Here is a 19,348-nt window from a genome sequence, read left to right as displayed (position 1 = left end):
AGGGGAAACCGGCAATCTTCGAAAACATGAAAATTGAGGTATCTTTATCTTACGAATGGTGATCGGATCTTAATGAAACTTGATATATAGAAAGGTCTTATGTCTCAGATGATTCATTTTCAATTCGAATTGGATGCAGAGACATGGGGACTGGAAGGGGGAAACATAAATCTTGGAAACCGGAAATCTTGAAAAACGCATAGAGTCGAAAAATCGGGATGAAACTTGATGGGAAGAATAAGCAGAGGTTCTAGATATGTGATTGACATAATTAGAACGGATCTGCTCTCTTTGGGGGAGTTGCAGGGGGGTGTTAATTGGTAAAAACTAGAAAAATTGAGGTATTTTTAACTTAAGAACGGGCAACCGGATCTTAATGAAATTCGACATTTAAAAGGAACTCATGTCTCAGACCTCTTATTTCATATCCCGACCAGATTTGGTCACGTTGGGGGGAGCTGGAGAGGAAAACCAGAAATCTTGAAAAACGCTTAGAGTGGAGGGATCAGGATGAAACTTGGTGGGTATGATAAGGAAATATCGTAGATACGTGATTTACGTAACCAGACTGGACCCCCTCTCTTTGGGGGAGTTGGGGGGTCCAGTGCTTTGGCGAGTTTGGTGCTTCTGGACGTGCTAGGACGATGAAAGTTGGTAGGCTTGTCAACAACCTGAACAAATTGACTTTATAAAGTCGTTTTCCCCAATTCGACCACCTGGGGGACTGAAGGGAGAGAAAAAATTTGAAAAAATGAGGTATTTTTAACCTACGAGTGGGTGATCGGATCTTAATGAATTTTGATATTTAGAAGGACTTCATGTCTCAGAGCTCTTATTTTAAATCCCAACCGGCATTAAGCCTCTGATTTTCCTTTTAAATCAGTCTATTGATTCTAAGAATTGTGCCAGAGCTCATACCATATGATCTCTTGGCTCTTGGCTTTTCCGACCTCGTCACAGGTGCCATATGAGCTCTTAGCTCTTGTTTTCTAAACTTTTTTATGTTTTCACTTACTAAGAGCACCGGGAGGGGGAGTATACAAGGAAGGGAGTTTTAAATATTCAGTGAAGATTTCTTGATCTTGCAGATTTTAACGGTGTTTTTTGCTTTTCGGCTTTTACGCTTTTTGTCGTTCAACTCCAGAAATTAAAAAAAATAAAAAATCGGTGCCATGTGGTATTTTATGATGAAATGTAATTAAAAAAAGTTTTTAATAAATACGTAGATATAATCAAGGGCTTCAAAATGAGATATTAGGCATTTCTCTGAGATGTTGCAACAGCCTACAAATTCTGTTAGTCAACAGACAATTTTTGAGGTCTACTGGGTAGGAGAACTGGGAAGGGGAGTGTAAACAAGGGGATATATTAAACATTAAATTAAGAGTTTTGAACCTTGGAGAGTATGATCGTACCATGATACCATGTACCATGACAGTACTATGATAGTACCATGCTTGCCAGCCTTTTGAATCGAAAAATGACACAAAAAGTACCATTTTTATCTCATATGGCACTTGCAGATAGCGTTATCAAGACTGTTCTACAAAAACACTTTAATATGAATTCTCTTAGATCTCTCTAGTTCTCTTAACTAAGCCTTTAAATATCTCTGTGTTGTTGCAGTATCCTGCTAACCTTGGTTGCTAGCAAAGCTGCTCCTAGAGGAAAGGGACAACCCGGCTAGCTCCATTGGTTGCTGCAGCTAGGGGGGGGGAATCTGGGGGATTACCTACTTTGATCAAATTGTTCTCTTTGATTCAGCTTTTTGCTTATATTTGACTCGGAAGGGGGGAGCTGTGCTACGGAATGATTTTTCTCCGGGCACCACATCCCTAGGATCGGCTCTGGTTATTAGCTTTGGTAATTAATTTTATATCTTTATTCTTATTATTATTATTATAATTATTATTATTATTATTATTATTATTATTATTATTATTATTATTATTATTATTATTATTATTATTATTATTATTATTATTATTATTATTATTATTATTATTATTATTATTATTATTATTATTGTTATTATTATTATTATTATTATTATTATTATTATTATTATTATTATTATTATTATTATTATTATTATTATTATTATTATTATTATTATTAATTATTATTATTATTATTATTATTATTATTATTATTATTATTATTATTATTATTATTATTATTATTATTATTATTATTATTATTATTATTATTATTATTATTATTATTATTATTATTATTATTATTATTATTATTATTATTATTATTATTATTATTATTATTATTATTATTATTATTATTATTATTATTATTATTAATATTATTATTATTATTATTGTTATTATTATGTTATCACAAATGCTAGCATGTTCGATGCGTTTTGACCTACGTCAGCCCCGGGGCTTGATCCTCTCATTTCAAATGAGCATAACCTTTTGCCCTATCAACGTTAGCTTTTCTTTGTTAGTTCTATATATATTTAGACATTTCTGCTTTTCTTATATTTTCTACATCATCTATCAAGGGCGTATCTACGATCTTTGTTCGGGGCGAGGAGGGAGGAAGAGATGCTCTGTTTTCGGGAGATTGAAAAAAAATTTCAGAGCATTGCACAAAAATTTGTTAATGATACATTTTTTTAATTTTTTTACGAAGCAGACAAAAATTTCCGGGGGCGGGAGATAAACCCGGTGACGAAACGGGTGCTTCAATATTTTACATTTTAAAAAACTAGGCGCTCTGTTCTAAGTCCAAAAGAAGGCGAGATTATCAGCCCCTAAAACTCCCTCTCTTAATGCTAAGGAATTTTTATGTTTTAGTAGAAGGAGCATTGTTTATAAAAATTCTTTTTCTTTAATAAAAAAAAATGTTGTAATAATTTGGCAATAAATAAATGTTTAGCACCAGAAATAATCAAACAGTTCGTGGTAACGAACTGTAGTAAGGAGCGACCCGGCTCAATAGTAACCGAAACTCTAAAAAATGGAATTTTGATACCAATAGCTACATCAAAAAAATTGCATTTTAATTCTGATTTTAAATATAAAACTTTCATCAAGATAAGTTTTACCTACCAAAGGTTACAAGCCTGAGAAAATTTGCCTCATTTTAGAAAATAGGAGAAAACACCCCCTAACATCCACACAATCTTAACGAAAATCACACCATCAAATTCAGCGTATCAGAGAACCTTATTGTAGAAATTTCAAGCGCCTATCTACAAAAATGTGGGATTTCGCATTTTTTACCAGAAGACAAATCACGGATGCGTGTTTATTTGTTTTTTTTTTCAGGGTTGATCGTATCGACCCAGTGGTCCTAGAATGTCGCAAGAGCGCTCATTCTAACCAAAAAAATGGGAGGGCACCTAGGCCCCCTCCCACGCTCATTTTTTCCCCAAAGTCACCGGATCAAAATTCTGAGATAGCCATTTTATTCACCATAGTCGAAAAACCTAATAACTATGTCTTTGGGGACGACTACTCTCCCGCAGTCCCCGTGGGAGGGGTTGCAAGTTCCAAACTTTGACCTGTGTTTACATATAGTAATGGTTACTGGGAAGTGTATGGACGTTTTCAGGGGGATTTTTTTGGTTTGGGAGGGAGAGTTGAGGTGGAGGGTTACGTGGGAGGATCTTTCCATGAAAAAACTTCTCATGGGGGAAGAAACTTTCAATGAAGGGGCGCAGGACTTTTTAGCATTATTTCAAAAAGCAACGAAAAAATAGATATGAAAAGTTTTTTCTACTGAAAGTGAGGCGCAACATTAAAACTTAAAACGAGCAGAAAGTATTGCGCATATGAGGGTTTCTTTACACTAAAGTATTTTTAGTAATTTCAACTATTTATTCTACGGCCTTTGTGATTCAAGGGTCATTCTTAAGGAATTGCGACAGAATTTGAGCTTTAGTGTAAAGAGCGAGGTATCGAAGAGGGGTGAACTCCCTCATATACGCAATAAAAACATACGAATATAGAAATTCGTTACGTAATTTAATTCGTAAAATACGTATATTTTTAACTATTGAAAATGTTCGTAAAAAATTTTAAAGTTCTAGTTGCCTTTTTAAGTAATCAAAAAATTGAAGGGCAACTAGGCTTCGTCCCTCTCTCCTTTTTTCTCAAAATCTTCCGATTAAAACTATGAGAAAGCCATTTAGCCAAAAAAAAAAAAATATGCAAATTTGTTTTAATTATTTATGTGTGGTGAGCCAAGATCAAAACATGGATTAATTAAAAACGTCCAGAAATTAAATAAAAAAAACAAGTTTTTTTTAAATGAAAGTAAGGAGCGACATTAAAACTTAAAACGAACAGAAATTACTCCGTATATGAAAGGGGCTTTTCCTCCTGAACGCCCCACTCTTTACGCTAAAGTTTTTTACTGTTTTAAGAAGTAGAGTTGAGAGAAAGAGTCAAACTTTAGCGTAAAGAGCGAGGCGTTGAGGAGGAAAAGCCCCGTTCACATAAGGAGTAATTTCTGTTCGTTTTAAGTTTTAATGGCGCTTCTTACTTTCATTTAAAAAACTTATTTTTTTATTTAATGTCTAAATAAAATGGCCAATCGAAAACAAAATTATCTAATCTTAAAAAAAATCAACAAAGATTGGTGTCATGAAACCGTTTTAGTCAGTAATGAGTGCCTGATGGCTATCTGAAATTACCGGTTCACATTATCAGTAAAAAAAACATAAAAACTTGTCATTCAGTCTTTAAATTTACATGCGTAAGGATGACTTTTACAAATGTGCAAGTTCCAATGTTCTTGAAAAGCAAAAGAAACTGCTTTCTCTTAGTATTAATTGGGATTATTAGTCTATGCGTTGTTTTTCAGTGGAACATCCAGGATAAGTCCAAAAATATAGATTTTCTCCTAAGCGATGTCAGAAGGTCAGTCTATTACTACTATCCTTTAATGATTCGTAATATATCGGCTACGTAAGGGCTTACCCACGAATTTGGTATTGTAACTCTATTCATGATGATGACTGGCTATGTCAGTGAAATATCTAAACCTTTTGTATATATTTTTGCTTCACTGTCTATTAAGAGGACCTATCCCTGTTTGGAGCTCTTATTTGTTTCGACCCGGGAATTTATTTCGATAAGGAAGATGCAATTAAAAAAAAAACATAATTCTATAATGAGAAAAGCCCCCAAAGCCCTTACTGCTGTCTAAGTAATTGAATATAGGCTGTCCTCACAAAAAAATCCGCTTTAGCGAAAATATCGGTTCACCAAAATTGATGTAGCTTGGTCATTAGACTTAACCCAATGCTTTAGATATATTTTGACTTTATTAAGCCCTTGAAAGTAAAAGATTTAAGGACCATTTTTGAGATATGGCTACTGGGACAAACTATTTCTTTAAGATATTGTAAAAATAACCCCCCCCCCATGTAAAATATCCATGGTGTATCTCATACACAGTGGTATTGTAAAACAGAGAGATTTTGGGTGTAAAATCGGATATTACATACATTTTCATAAAGTTCAAACAGTCTCAAGGACCCCAAAAACCCGTATATTAGCAATTCAACACCGCTACTTATGTATATACAATCATAGATATATCTATACTAAAGGGAGCTCAGCGGCTTCGCCACCAGGCCCTGGTGCTCAGCACGCGGCAGGCTTCTAAGGGATGATTCTCATTGTCACTTGTATTCTAACCGCAGACAATTTCTTGATGACATGACGTCACAACAGGGTTTAATACAGCCACCCTGGAAAAAACACGAATTCTTTTTTAAAGCTGTGAACAATTTAGATCTAATTAATTAGTCGTTCATTAACTAATTTGTCAGTTTTAAGAAGGAAAAAAACTATGTAGCCTATATCGAGGCCAGGCCCCGTCATGGCTATGCGACAAGCTTATCGATTGTTATTGTCACTTATCTAGCAGCCGCAGACAATGTAAGACTCTTCTTGATGTCATGGTGTCACCATAGGTTCGACACAACCACCATGGGAAAAAATTCTTCTTTAAAATTGTGTCCTTTTTAGATCGTTTTAGTTGCTAGAAATGTGAATATGGCAGTTAAGAAAAAAAACTATGTAGGCGATTTCAAAGCCTGGCCCCGGCACTTGAAATGTGGTAGGCTTGTTCTCGTTGTAAGTACTAACATCTAAATGAGTGAACTTTGTTTACTATTCTTTCCTCAGGAAAATGGAGGGCTCCCCAGGAAATGCATAGAACGTTGAAGGGTCCCAAGGACTTGTAACAAAAGTTGCGTTATTTATGGCATCTTTATTGGTTTTTGCTGGGTTTTTGCGGTGAAGATTGTGTTGGCGTTATTCCATACTCAGCGATGTTCGATTTGTAATATTGCATGCGTCATAGATATAAAAACGATGCGTTCACTCCTAGGGGGGGGGGCAATGATGTAATATATTCTCTTGAAATGTACTCATAAAATCTTATGATTTTTCTTGTCAAGTAAATGTTTCTTGTTTAATTTTGCCTGCATCATAGACACTAAAACCGATACAGCCCCTACTGACACATATATATGATGTGTGTAGGCTTTTTAAATTTATTCACAAAAATGACGCCACTACACTCAAATGGATCATTTTTTTTCAAAATTAAGACTCTTAGTAAAATCTCTCAAACTTCCAACCAATTTTCCAGAGAAATATGGGGCAAAATTCAAGAAAAAAACACAGACAAAAATACGTAAATAAACAACTGTTGTTAGTTTAAAGATCTAGTATTGTTTCTTACATCTCAGAAAAAAAGGAAAGGCTATGGATAGAAAGACTATTTACGTAAAAAACTATGAATTTTAATTTTACTTATTTCTGATTACTCATTAAGTTTGAATCTTTAGACTAGATCGTCGTTGCAAAAACAAACCGAAACTAACAATATTTGAAACAAGCGATGGAAATTGAAAAAAAAAATTGAATTCCAAAGTCAGGAGAACGGAGGAAAAGATAATGAAATCGCAAATGGAAAGCTACGTTAAAAAGAGAACCTAAAATGTCCCGACGATAAGTGCAACATTCAGAAAAGGGGCTAGGGAGTTTGAACTACTCCCCCTCTTCAAAAAAAAATCTTTGTTTTACTTGTAAAACGTAATAAAAATACATAAAAACATATTTTGAAGTTTTTCTAATTTTTGGCAAACCTTTCCCCAAAAGAATGACCCTTTCCCGCGAAATACTGAATACAGCCCTGACTGCATGTCCTTATTAGTGACCCAAATGTCTTTCTAATTTCCTGCTGAAAATGGAAAACTAGCATTGTTTTAGCATTTATTACTGAAGCGCAGTAAGAAAACCCAAGACAGAAGCATAAGGCACTAGATCAGGGTCGTATCTAGGATTCATTTTCGGTGGGAGTATTTTTTCAGGGAGGTTCACACCGAAAAACTTAAAAAAAATCATCAAAATTTGTTATATGCGTTTTTGTTGAGTATTGACGAGTCGGTCAAACATTTTTAGGCGGAGGGGGTCAAATCCTCTTAACCCCCACCCTGAATGCGGTCTTATACTAGAAACAAAGCTATGTCTATTGTGCATCAGTTAAATTCGGTTAGGAATATTAACGGGAACATTCAAACATTTTTCAATGCTGCTAGACAGGCTTCTATCCTTCAGCAGACTAGAAAAACAATTAAAACTCCTTATTACCAATAGCTGTAGATTTACTAGAAGTAGAAGACTCTCCCAATCCCTTTAGGTAAGGAATGTAGATAGAAAAACAAGTATAACTATAGGGATTTTTTTTATATATATATAAGACAGTGGAATGCAACTTCAAATGAATAATTCGACCCTATATCCAAGTGCTGTCCTCAGCAAAAAACAAACGAAGAAAACGAATAGATACATATATTTAATGCATTCTTTAACTACAGATATTGTTAATTTAATACAATTACTGTATTAAATAAATATATTTAGAACAATCTTTAAAATTAAAATATTTCCAAAATAGCCAAAGACAATTCTTCAAGGAAGTACAACCAGGAGTGATACATCAAGCAAATTTAAAAAGATAATCCCTTCAGAAAGAATAAAATTTTTATAACAATAGTTGCATCAATAGCATTATTGATTTTGCATTATTTTCAATTTGCATTATTTTAGAAAATAGGGAAAATATTCCTTAAAAGTCATAGAATCTTAACGAAAATCTGGCATCAGATTTAGTGTATCAGAGAACCATACAGTAGAAGTTTCAAGCTCATATCTACAAAAATGTGGAATTTATTATTTTTTGCCACAAGACATATCACGTATGCGTGTTTGTTTGTTGTATTTTTTCCCAAGTGTGATTGTATTGACCAAGTGGTCCTATTATGTCGCAAGAGGGCTCATTCTAACGGAAATTAAAAGTTCTAGTGCCAGTTTTAAGTGACCAAAAAATTAGAGGGCACATATGCACCCTCCCACGCTAATTTTTTCCTAAAGTCACCACCAAATCAATATTCTGAGATAGCCATTTTATTCAGCATAGTCTAAAAACCTAATAACTATGTCTTTAGGGACGACTTACTCCCCCGCAGTCCCCATGGGGGGAGCTGAAAGTTACAGACTTTGACCAGTGTTTACATATTGTAATGGTTATTGGGAAGTGTACAGACGCTTTCAGGGGGATTTTTTGGTTAGAGAGAGGGGAGTTTAGGGGAGGGGCTTATACGGGGGGAACTTTCCATAGAGGAATTTATCATGGTGGAAGAAAATTTCCATGAAGGGGGAGCAGGATTTTTTAGCATTAAAAAAAACAATGAAAAAATAAACATGAAAAAGTTTTTCAACTGAAAGTAAGGAGCAGCATTAATACTTAAAACGAACAGAAATTATTACGCATATGAAGGGTTTACCTCCTCCTAATACCTTACTCTTTACGCTAAAGTAATTTTATTAATTTCCAATAATTATTCTACGGCCTTTGTGATTCAGGGGTAATTGTTAAGAAATTTGGGACAAAATTTAAGCTTTAGTGTAAAGATCGTTACGGAAATTAATTCGTAAATTACGTATATTTTTACTTATAAAACTGTTCTTAAAAATTAAAAGTTCTAGTTTCCTTTTTAAATAACCAAAATATTGGAAGGTAACTAGGCCTACCCCCCCCCCCTCTACTCCTTTTCTTCTCAAAATCGTTCGATCAAAAATATAAGAAAGCCATTTAGCCAAAAAATTAATTAATATGCAAATTTTGTTTTAATTATTCATGTGCGGAGAGCCAAAATCAAAACATGCATTAATTCAAAAATGTTCAGATATTAGATGAAAAAAACAATTTTTTAACTGAAAGTAAGGAGCGACATTGAAATTTAAAACGAACAGAAATTACTCCTTATTTGAAAGGGGATGTTCCCTCCTCAATGCCCCGCTCTTTACGCTAAACTTTTTTTTACTGTTTTAAAAGTAGAGTTTAGAAAAAGAGTCAAACTTTCTTCTACCAATAGTTTGATTCGATTACCAACAGTTTCATTATTGCACTAAAATCCTGTAATGACTCACAGGGCACTGTAAGTCGCATCATATTATAATTACTTTTTGTTGCATTATGGGCAGAGAACAAATATATAAAACACTAGCTGTTGGGGTGGCGCTTCGCGCCACCCCAACACCTAGTTGGTGGGGGCGCTTCGCGCCCCCCCCAAGCCCCCCCGCGCGCGTAAGTCGTTACGCGCCATAATAGTTACGCGCCATTGTAGTTGTGTCCCTATGTCCCACCTGTGAATATAGATATATATATATATATGGTTTTAACTACGTAAAACTTGCGAATATACAACATTCTTTGCTGTCCCATTGTCTTTGCATATAAATAGATTGTCAGGTTATCCCCCTGTTTCCCCCGGTGTCCCCGTTGTAGTTGTGTCCCTGTGTCCCGGTCGTTATTTATATTCCCTGTGTCCCGGTCGTCATTTGTATCCCGGTGTACCGGTCTGTATATACATTCGTTTTTTAGTTTTGTTTTTCTCCTTTATTTTTTTCCTTTTTTTTTCTTTTTTAGTTTATTTAGATTTTTAGATTTTTTAGTTTTTTTATTAGTTTTTAGTTTTTTTTTCTTTTTAGTTTTTTTGTAGTTTTTACCTTCTTTTTAGTTTTGTTAATTTTTTTTTTTACTTGTGTCCTGGTCGTCATTTATACTCCCTGTGTCCCGGTGCTTTGTTGATTGCTAATCGAACATTCCTTTTGTCCTGGTCGCTTTCTCTTTGAGTGTCGTCATTTATTTTTTTCTTTTTTAGTTCTTTTAGTTTTTACCTTTTTTAGTTTTTTTTTAGTTTTTAGTTTTTTTAGTTTTTTACCTTTTTTTAGTTTTTTTAGTTTTTTAGCTTTTTTATTTTTTTTATTAGTTTTTAGTTTTTTTGTAGTTTTTGCCTTTTTTTTTAGTTTTTTGTCCTGGTCGCTTTCTCTTTGAGTGTCGTCATTTATTAGTTTTTTCCTTTTTTTTTTTAGTTTTTTATTGGTTTTTACCTTTATTTTAGCTTATTTTTCAGTTTTTTCCTTTTTTTTAGTTTTTTTTTATTTTTTATTTTTTTTAGTTTTTTACCTTTTTTTAGTTTTTTTAGTTTTTTTAGTTTTTTAGCTTTTTTACTTTTTTTATTAGTTTTTAGTTTTTTTTTGTAGTTTTTGCCTTTTTTTAGTTTTTTCAGTTTTTTTTTTAGTTTTTTATTGGTTTTTACCTTTATAGTTTTTTTAGTTTTTTAGCTTTTTTATTTTTTTTATTAGTTTTTAGTTTTTTTTTGTAGTTTTTGCCTTTTTTTAGTTTTTTCAGTTTTGACGTCACCTAATCCAGTTTTTTCAGGTGACGTCACCTGACACATCCATCCACACATCCATCCACACATCCACAGACAGACAACTTATTTTTATATATATAGATAATATGAATGATGGATTGCGTATTATGCCAAATCGCACCCGAGAAGTACGATCTAAGTATATTCTAATTAAATATTTAATATATAGTTTTTATTTTGGTTAGGTATTCAATGTATTGTGTTTTGGGTGGCCTGCTTTCCATATTTCTTTGTCGTACTTTCCATAGTTTTGTTTCTAAAGTATTATATTTTCATCGTATTTTGGTATATCTCATTATGATTAACCTGACTTCACTTCTCGATTGTATTTGGTATAATATGGAAGCACCTAAATGACTACTGAGTTGCGTTAGTTATGAAATTTACATAAAAAAGGAGTAATTATGAATTTAGCAGCCTAATTAAAGAAAAAAAACACATGTTTCTTTAACTGAAAGTAAGGAGTTACATTAAAACTTAAAACGAACGGAAATTATTCCGTATATGAAAGGGGCTGTTCCCCCCTCAACGCCCCGCTCTTTACGCTAAGGTTTGACTATTTCTCTCAACTCTACTTTTTAAAACAGTAAAAAAACTATAGCGTAAAGAGCGGGGCGTTAAGGATGGAACATCCCCTTTCATATACGGAGTAATTTCTATTCGTTTTAAGTTTTAATGTCGCTCCTTACTTTCAGTTAAAAAGACATGTGTTTTTTTAATTTAATTTCTGAACGTTTTCGAATTAATGCATGTTTTGATTTTGACTCTCCACACAATAATAATTAAAACGAAATTTGCATATGGATTTTCTTTAGCTAAATGGCTTTCTCATAATTTTACCGGACGATTTTAAGATAAAAGGAGCGCGGGAGTAGGTCTAGTTACCCTCCAATTTTTTGGTTATTTAAAAAGGCAACTAGAACTTTTAATTTTTTACGAACGTTTTTATTAGTAAAAATATACGTAACTTACGAATTAATTTACGTAAGGAGCTTCTATATTCGTATGTTTTTATTACTCATATGAGGGGTTCACCCCCTCGTCAATACCTTGCTATTTACACTAAATTTTGTCCTAATTCCTTAAGAATGACCCCTGAATCACAAAGGTCGCAGAATAAATAGTTGAAATTAATAAAATTACTTTAGCGTAAAGAGCGAGGCATTAGGAGGAGGTGAACTCCTCATATGTGTAATAGTTTCTGTTCGTTTTAAGTTTTAATGCTGCTCCTTTTCTTCATTTTTTTCATATTAATTTTTTCATTGTTTTTTCAAAAATTGCTAAGAACATCTTGCGCCTTCATTGAAATTTTCTTCCCCTATTACAAATTCTTCCATTGAAAATTCCTCCGCATAACCCCCTCCCCTCAACTCCTCCCCCCCCCCCAACCAAAAAATTCCCCTGGAAGCGTCTGTACACTTCCCGATAACCATTAATTTATGTAAACACTGGTCAATGTTTGCAACTTTCAGCCCCTCGCATGGGGACTGTGGGGGAGTAAGTCACCTCCAAAGACACAGTTATTACGTTTTTCGACTATGCTGAATAAAATGGCAATCTCAGAATTTCGATCCACTGACTTTGGGAAAAAAATGAGCGCGGGAGGGGGCCTAGGTACCCTTCAATATTTTTCGTGACTTAAAAAGTGGCACTAGAACTTTTAATTTCCATTAGAATGAGCTCTCTCGCGACATTCTAGAGCCACTGGGTCAATTCGATCACCCCTGGGGAAAAAACAACAAAAAAACAAATAAACACGCATCCGTGATCTGTCTTGGGGCAAAGAATAAAAAGTTCCACATTTTTGTAGATACGAGCTTGAAATTTCTGCCGTAGGGTTCTCTGATACGCTGTATCTGATAGTGTGATTTTCGTTAAGATTCTATGACTTTTAAGGGGTGTTTCACCCTATTTTCTAAAATACGGAAAATTTTCTCAGACTCTTTACTTTTGATGGGTAAATTTAAATTTGATGAAACTTATATAAAATCAGCATTTAAATGCAATTCTTTTGATGCAACTATTGTAACAAACATTCCATTTTTTGAGTGTCGGTTACTATTGAGCCGGGTCGCTCCTTACTACAGTTTGTTACCACGAACTGTTTGATAATGCTGCCATACTGGTTAAACAATAAAATAACGGGCCATTTTAGGGCCTGTTAGTTACGTGGCCTACCTGTTTCAAGTCCTGTAGGGTGTAGTAGACACAAAGATCCTACAAAGGTGTATGACCTTCGGTTAGTGGATTACAACAAAATAAGTACTAAAGGTTATTTTATGGTCGTTGGCATGGTATATAAACGAAACACCCCTTTTTGCCTTCACTAATATTCTAATTATCAATACTTATTATTGTTTTTATTAAAATCGGTATTGTAAAATTACATTTATGTACTGATAGCTATTTTCATAGGATTTGATTTTTGGTTGTCGGGGAGGGGGATAATTATTTCGAAATTATAAGGTGTACTCGATCAAAGACCTTATTGCTTGACAATCTGGTCATGTTGATTTAGCAGGTAAGGTTTATCAGAACAAGAGAAAATTCGTTTTGTGTTTTGTTTTATAAAATTATATATGAAATAAAGAATGACTATTTAAGTCAATATAGTCAATATTAACTATTTCCGCTTATGGATAGGCAAAAGATGGATTCGTGGGTTGGGATTCAGTTTATATCCTTGGTGCTTCAAAGTTAAGATTAGAAAGGTCAAAAGCAGAGATAAAAAGGAAGTCTGTGTTAATTTCAATAATTTGAAAAAAAATCCCTTCAAATTAAACAGTTCGTGGTAACGAACTGAAAGTAAGGAGTGATCCCGATCGAAAGTAACCGAACTCTAAAACACGGAATTTCGATAACAATAGATACATCAAAAGAATTATATTTTTATAAAGATTTTAAAAATATGGCCTGAGAAAATTTACTTTATTTTCGAAAAAAGGATGAAGCACTCCCTAAAAGGAACGAATCTTAATGAAAATATCACCATCAGATTCAACGTATTAGAAAAACCCATCATAGAGGTTTCAAGCTCCTTTCGACACAATTGTGGAATTTTATGCTTTTTGACAAAAGAAAGATGATGGACGCGTATTTTCTTTCCCAGGGGTGATTGTACTGACCAAGTGGTCCAAGAATTTCGTGACACTTATTAAAACGGAAATTAAATTTTTAGTGCCCTTTTAAGTGACCAAAAAAATGGATGGTGACTAGGCCCGCTCCCACGCTCATTTTTCCCCAAACTCACCGGATCAAAATTTTGAGATATCCATTTTGTTCAGCATAGTCTAAATTTTTGATAACTTTGTCTTTGAGGACGATATAATCCCCCAAAGTCCCCAGGGGAAGGGCAGCGCCCTGTTTACATACAGTAATGGTTATTTGGAAGTATACAGACGTTTTCAGGGGGATTTTTTCTGGGGGGGGGGGGGGGTTGGGGGGAGAAGGTTACGTGAGAAGATCTTTCTATGGAAGAATTTTTTTATGGAGAAAGAGAATTTCTATCAAGGGGGTGCTGGATTTCCCAGCATTATTTAAAAAACAATCTGAAATTAAATTTAAAAAAACAAACAAGTTCTTTCAACTGAAAGTAAGTAATGAAAGTAATGTATGAGATTAAATAAAAAAAACAGGTTTTTTTTTAACTGAAAGTAAGGAGCGATATTAAAACTTAAAACGAACAGAAATTAATCCGTATATGAAAGGGGCTATTCCCCCTTCAACGCCTCACTCTTTACGCTAAAGTTTGACTCTTTCTCTCTGCTCTACTTTTTAAAACAGTAAAAAACTTTAGCGTAAAGAGCGAGGCAGAAAAATGAGCGTGAGAGGAGGCCTAGGTGGCCTCAAATTTTTGTTTTTATTTAAAAATTACACTAGAAATTTTAATCTCTGTTAGAATGAGCCCTCTCACGACATTCTAGGACCACCTAGTTGATACGATCACCCCTGGGAAAAAAATGCAAAAGTCCACATTTTTGTAGATAGGAACTTAAAACTTCTACTGTAGGGTTCTCTAATACGCCGAATCTCATGGTGCGATTTTTGTTAATATTCAATAGCTTTTAAGGGGTGTTTTCCCCTATTTTCTAAAATAAGGCAAATTTTCTCAGGGTCTTAACTTTTGATGGGTAAGTCCAAACTTAATGAAATTTATATATTTAACATCAGCGTTAAACTGCAACTCCTTTGATGTAACTATTATTATATAAATTCCGTTTTTTAGAGTTTTGGTCACTATTTAGCCGGTTCGTTCCTTACTACAGTTCGTTACCACGAACTGTTTGATATTAAACATCTCTTTTGGATATTCTGGTTGTCTGGTAGTCCCACCTTACAGATGGTTGAACTTAAACGATGGTTGAAAAAATGGTTGAGCTTTTAAATGAGCCATTAAAAATCTCTCAATGATATTCTGGTAGCCCACTAACCCTGGTAGAAAAAAGGAGTGCTATCAGCGCTACCAATGCAAAAAAAAATGATAATCCTTTTGACTAACCAAAAGTGCCGTTTATAATGCGACATGTCACTTATAGATTCTAGCAATATCAAAAAGCACGTACATATGAGCAATAGGCTTGAAATGAGCCATGAAAAAACCCTCTACGATGTTCACGTAGCCCACTCCAATTGAGACATGACAGCAAAAATTATATTTATGCGTTATCCTGGTATTTAAATATCACCAATTTTATTTCAAAAGTTATCTGTTATCATGGTATTTAAACATTGTAAATTAGATTTCGAAAGCTGTTTAGACTATCCTATATTATTAAAGATTTCCTAAGATGGGTTAGAGCTAGATTAATGAAAACTTAAGCAATGAAATGAAATCCTAAATTATATTCTGGGAAGATTTTTCTGAGCCCCCCTTCAACTCACCAAAAATAGAAAATTTCCATAATTGCTGTTGAATGACTCTAATGATTCATCAAAAGTGATTCAAGGGAGATTAAAGAATACTTCACAAACCAATTTAGAGTGTAAATTATAAACTGAGAAGATGTTCCTGAACATTCCCCCCTCCCTCTCCGAACTCTAGTGAAAATAGGTAATTTTCAGAGATTTGCTAAGTAAAGTTTCTTTGCTAGGGCCCGTTTTGGAACTTTAACGTTCCAATTGGTATCATGCTTGAAGGGTTGTAAATTGTTCTTTTATGAAAGTTGCAGAAAAAAGCTCAGTTACTTGTGAACTATATATATATTATTATTATTATTATATTATTATACTTGTGAACTATATTATTATTATATATATATATATATATTATATATATATTACCTATATATTATTTATAGAGATTTTAGAAAAACTTGAAGGACGATAAAAGATTTTAGATGCTTAGTGACTATAATTTACCGAAATTTTTGTTACCATTACTGCAATTTTTCTGTCACAATCCCGCAAAGAATTTTTAACTTCTCAAATGGAAGGGGGAGAGCGCCAGTTTTGATTCCCCTCCAAAAAAATATTGTCCAAATGGTACAAAAGTAACAAAAAAGTATGAATAACACCAACAGTTACATTTTTATTGCAATATGGGACTTAAATGTGGTGAAATTGATAAAAAGTGTGTAGATATGAGCAATTTTAAATAAGCCATGAAACATTTTTCTACGATGGTAGCCTGCAAACCCTGCTAATATTGAAGTAGCCTGCTACTGAACAGACAATTTGAAAAACTTACTAAGAAGGCAGTATGTATGCGGGAGAGATAATTGTAAACCTTCGGTGAAGGGTTTTGGACCATAAATATTACCATGGTGTCTAAAATATGCTTCCAAGCTTTTCCATTTGAAAAAGCTTGGAAGTAGAAAATGTACTTCCTAGCACTTTCCTCTACACTTCCTCTATACTTCCAAGCACTTTCAACCAAAAGTGCCGTTTTTAATGCGATATGTCACTCATAGATAGTAGCACACAAACAAAAAGCACGTACATATGAGCAATAGCTTTGAAATGAGCCATGAAATATCTCTCTACGGTGTTCTGAAAAGCACATAGATATGAGTTATAGCTTTCAATGAGCCATTAAACATCTCTCAATGATGTTCTGGTAGCCCACAAGCCCTAGTAGAAACAAGGATACATATAAGCGTTACCAATACAAAAAATTCCTTTTCCTTTTGTTAAAGGCTGAGGAGTTCAATACTGCTAAACAAGGTTTTCCATCTTTTTTATTCAAGTGTGCACTTTTCTTTTCGGTCTATCGCCATTTTTTAGAGGTTTCAGGCTTTTCATCAATATCACCATAAATTTGTTTTCGCAATACAATTTAACTTTAAAACTAACCGAAATAATAGTTGTTATTCATGAATTAGTCTCAATTGAAATTTTTTATCATTAGACATTTTTTTCAAAGCTTGTTTTTGAACCTTTGGTTACTATGGGAGTAGTGATGCCTCGCTGCTTTTAAACCAAGCCCTAGGATGTGTAAAAATGGAACTAGTACTATCTCAAAACGTTATTACGCTCACCTGGGTCTTGCGCAATACTATAGCGCACATAAAGAGTGTTTTGTTTTCTTTGGCTGTTACTTAATAGCTTTTGTTTACTTTTGGTTGTTGCGTAATATGACTTGTTAGAGTCCGCTAGTCAAGCGGTGAATCATTGGTTGTAACTCAAGGGGACTCAAACACGGGTGTTGCATAATACTTTAAGAGATTTCATTTTCTTTCATGATGTTTTTTTAATTTTTTTGTCTCAAGGAAACCATAATAATCTGGAGTTTTTTTGTATGCATTAGGATCCAAAAGGGACCCCCCTCAATTGAACGGAGCGCTAGACAGGTGGACTACGAAAGCCTTCCCAATACTTTGATTCGGCAAATAGTTTCTACATGATAACATATTGCACGCTAGGATAATCCCATGTCCCCGTATCCTAGAATGATGAAATGGCTTGCTTGTCCCCAGACCGGCACAATAATTAACACGCATGGGGGACAATTGATTAGTAAAAATTGCTTACCTTTGATGAGATCCTGCTTCTTAAGTAGTACTTTAATGGGATAATATACAGATAATCAGATAATATTTGGGCTTGTTCGTAACACATTTTTACTAATAGAGTCTTTTACTCTAGTGGAACTTTAATGTGCTCTCAGAGATGAAATAAAGTCGAGAGTACCATTATTGCTAGAATATGGTACACCTTCATATATGATCAAAAGTCTCTCCTTTCTTCTTCACTAAACAAATTCAACACTTACATTAGATGCAATCTTGAACAGGCATACCAATGTACATAGACTGCAAGATGCTTAAATTGCATCATTAAAATATATTGAACGTTCTTCCTGGAACAAAAAAACAAATGAATGAGGGTTTTTTACCTACAAATTTTATTTATAAAAATAAATTTACAAACATTATTAAAACAAAGAAAAAGCAATTAAAAATCAACCAATGGAAAAAAATGTAAAAAAAGCTGATAAAGGATAAAATATGAGTAAAAAACTATGAATTAAAGAAAGGTGGGAAACCTAAGAACAAATTCCAGAAGGGGGGGGGTGTTATTAGAAATAAATTGTATGAATATTAAGAGTTATTTCTGAGCAAATGCATTCTTTCTATTGTGCTACTAGACGTGGCTGCAAGAAAAAAGAGACACATTTTTGCATCCAGTTATTTCTGAGAGGTCTTAAAGAAAATGCCATGTTTTCTTTAGGCCAAGTCTATGCATATTTCACGCCAGCGTAGCAATATGTTGTTAGTCCACTCTCGCAAGCAATTCTAGAGGGTGGGGTTTTTATTGGAGGAATGATTTTATTTCGGCTTTAGTTCACCTTTCACAAAGCTCCCATAAGCCAAAATAAAGAATTCTGCTTTTTTCTAGACGAAAGAATACGGATGCATATGTGCTGTGGGACCGTCTTTTTGGCTAAAATTTTGCAGTACAGCGTATTTTGACGTGCTAAAAATATAAAAATTATCACTGAGAGAATCTTGCAATATGAGAAGGGAGGGATTTTTAGATGCTTATCCAATATAGAGAATTATTGCAGGTTAAATTTAGGTATGCCTATTTTATCTTTTGTGTGCGTGAAGTGAATATATAGAAAGAACCTTACCTGTTGGTATCTTTGAGACTTATCCATTTTTAGGAAATCTTTTTTATTCGTTGAAAATTTCATGTAAAACATGAGCAAAGGGAATTACTTGGTTACCATTGGAATAATAGTGAATCAGGCGGCACTTCTATTTACTGGAAATAGAATTACACCCTATTTTTACCACGAAGAATTTGTTCCTAGGAAAATGAATACATGTCTAGACTCTCTAATAGCTCGCTCATAGAAAATGGTGGCGAAGATTCCTTATTTGCTTGCACAAAATGCCTCTAACAAATGAATATATTCAGTAATGATCAATTGGGACCATACCCCTACTTGAGGGGGGGCTGTTTCGGGTTTTCAAGACAAAAACACTCTCTGTTAGGTAATACCCTTAGTTTTTTAAAGAACTAGCAAGAAAATCCTGATTTGGCGGGAACCCTGAAGCTTTTTAGACACTCAAAGAAACTGTTACGTTACAAGAAAAAGTAAGCACTCCATATTGCAGAACAATCAAAGAAATTCTTAAG

At 33.8% G+C, this 19,348-nt stretch overlaps 1 protein-coding gene across 1 annotated transcript in view; it reads left to right on the top strand.

Moving 5' to 3' along the window:
* The first annotated feature begins 4,643 nt into the window (after positions 1-4,643).
* The window catches only part of LOC136028302 (galactosylceramide sulfotransferase-like), a 34,806-nt gene continuing 20,101 nt past the window's right edge, over positions 4,644-19,348 (top strand). The window contains exon 1 of the mRNA XM_065706064.1: positions 4,644-4,886. Coding sequence (XP_065562136.1) covers positions 4,729-4,886 — 158 coding nt within the window. The 5' untranslated portion in view covers positions 4,644-4,728. The remainder of the gene's footprint in view (positions 4,887-19,348) is intronic.

Source organism: Artemia franciscana, chromosome 6, assembly GCF_032884065.1.
Source record: "Artemia franciscana chromosome 6, ASM3288406v1, whole genome shotgun sequence".
Classification (NCBI taxonomy): Eukaryota; Metazoa; Arthropoda; class Branchiopoda; order Anostraca; family Artemiidae; genus Artemia; species Artemia franciscana.
This window is presented reverse-complemented; position numbering and strand designations above follow the sequence as displayed.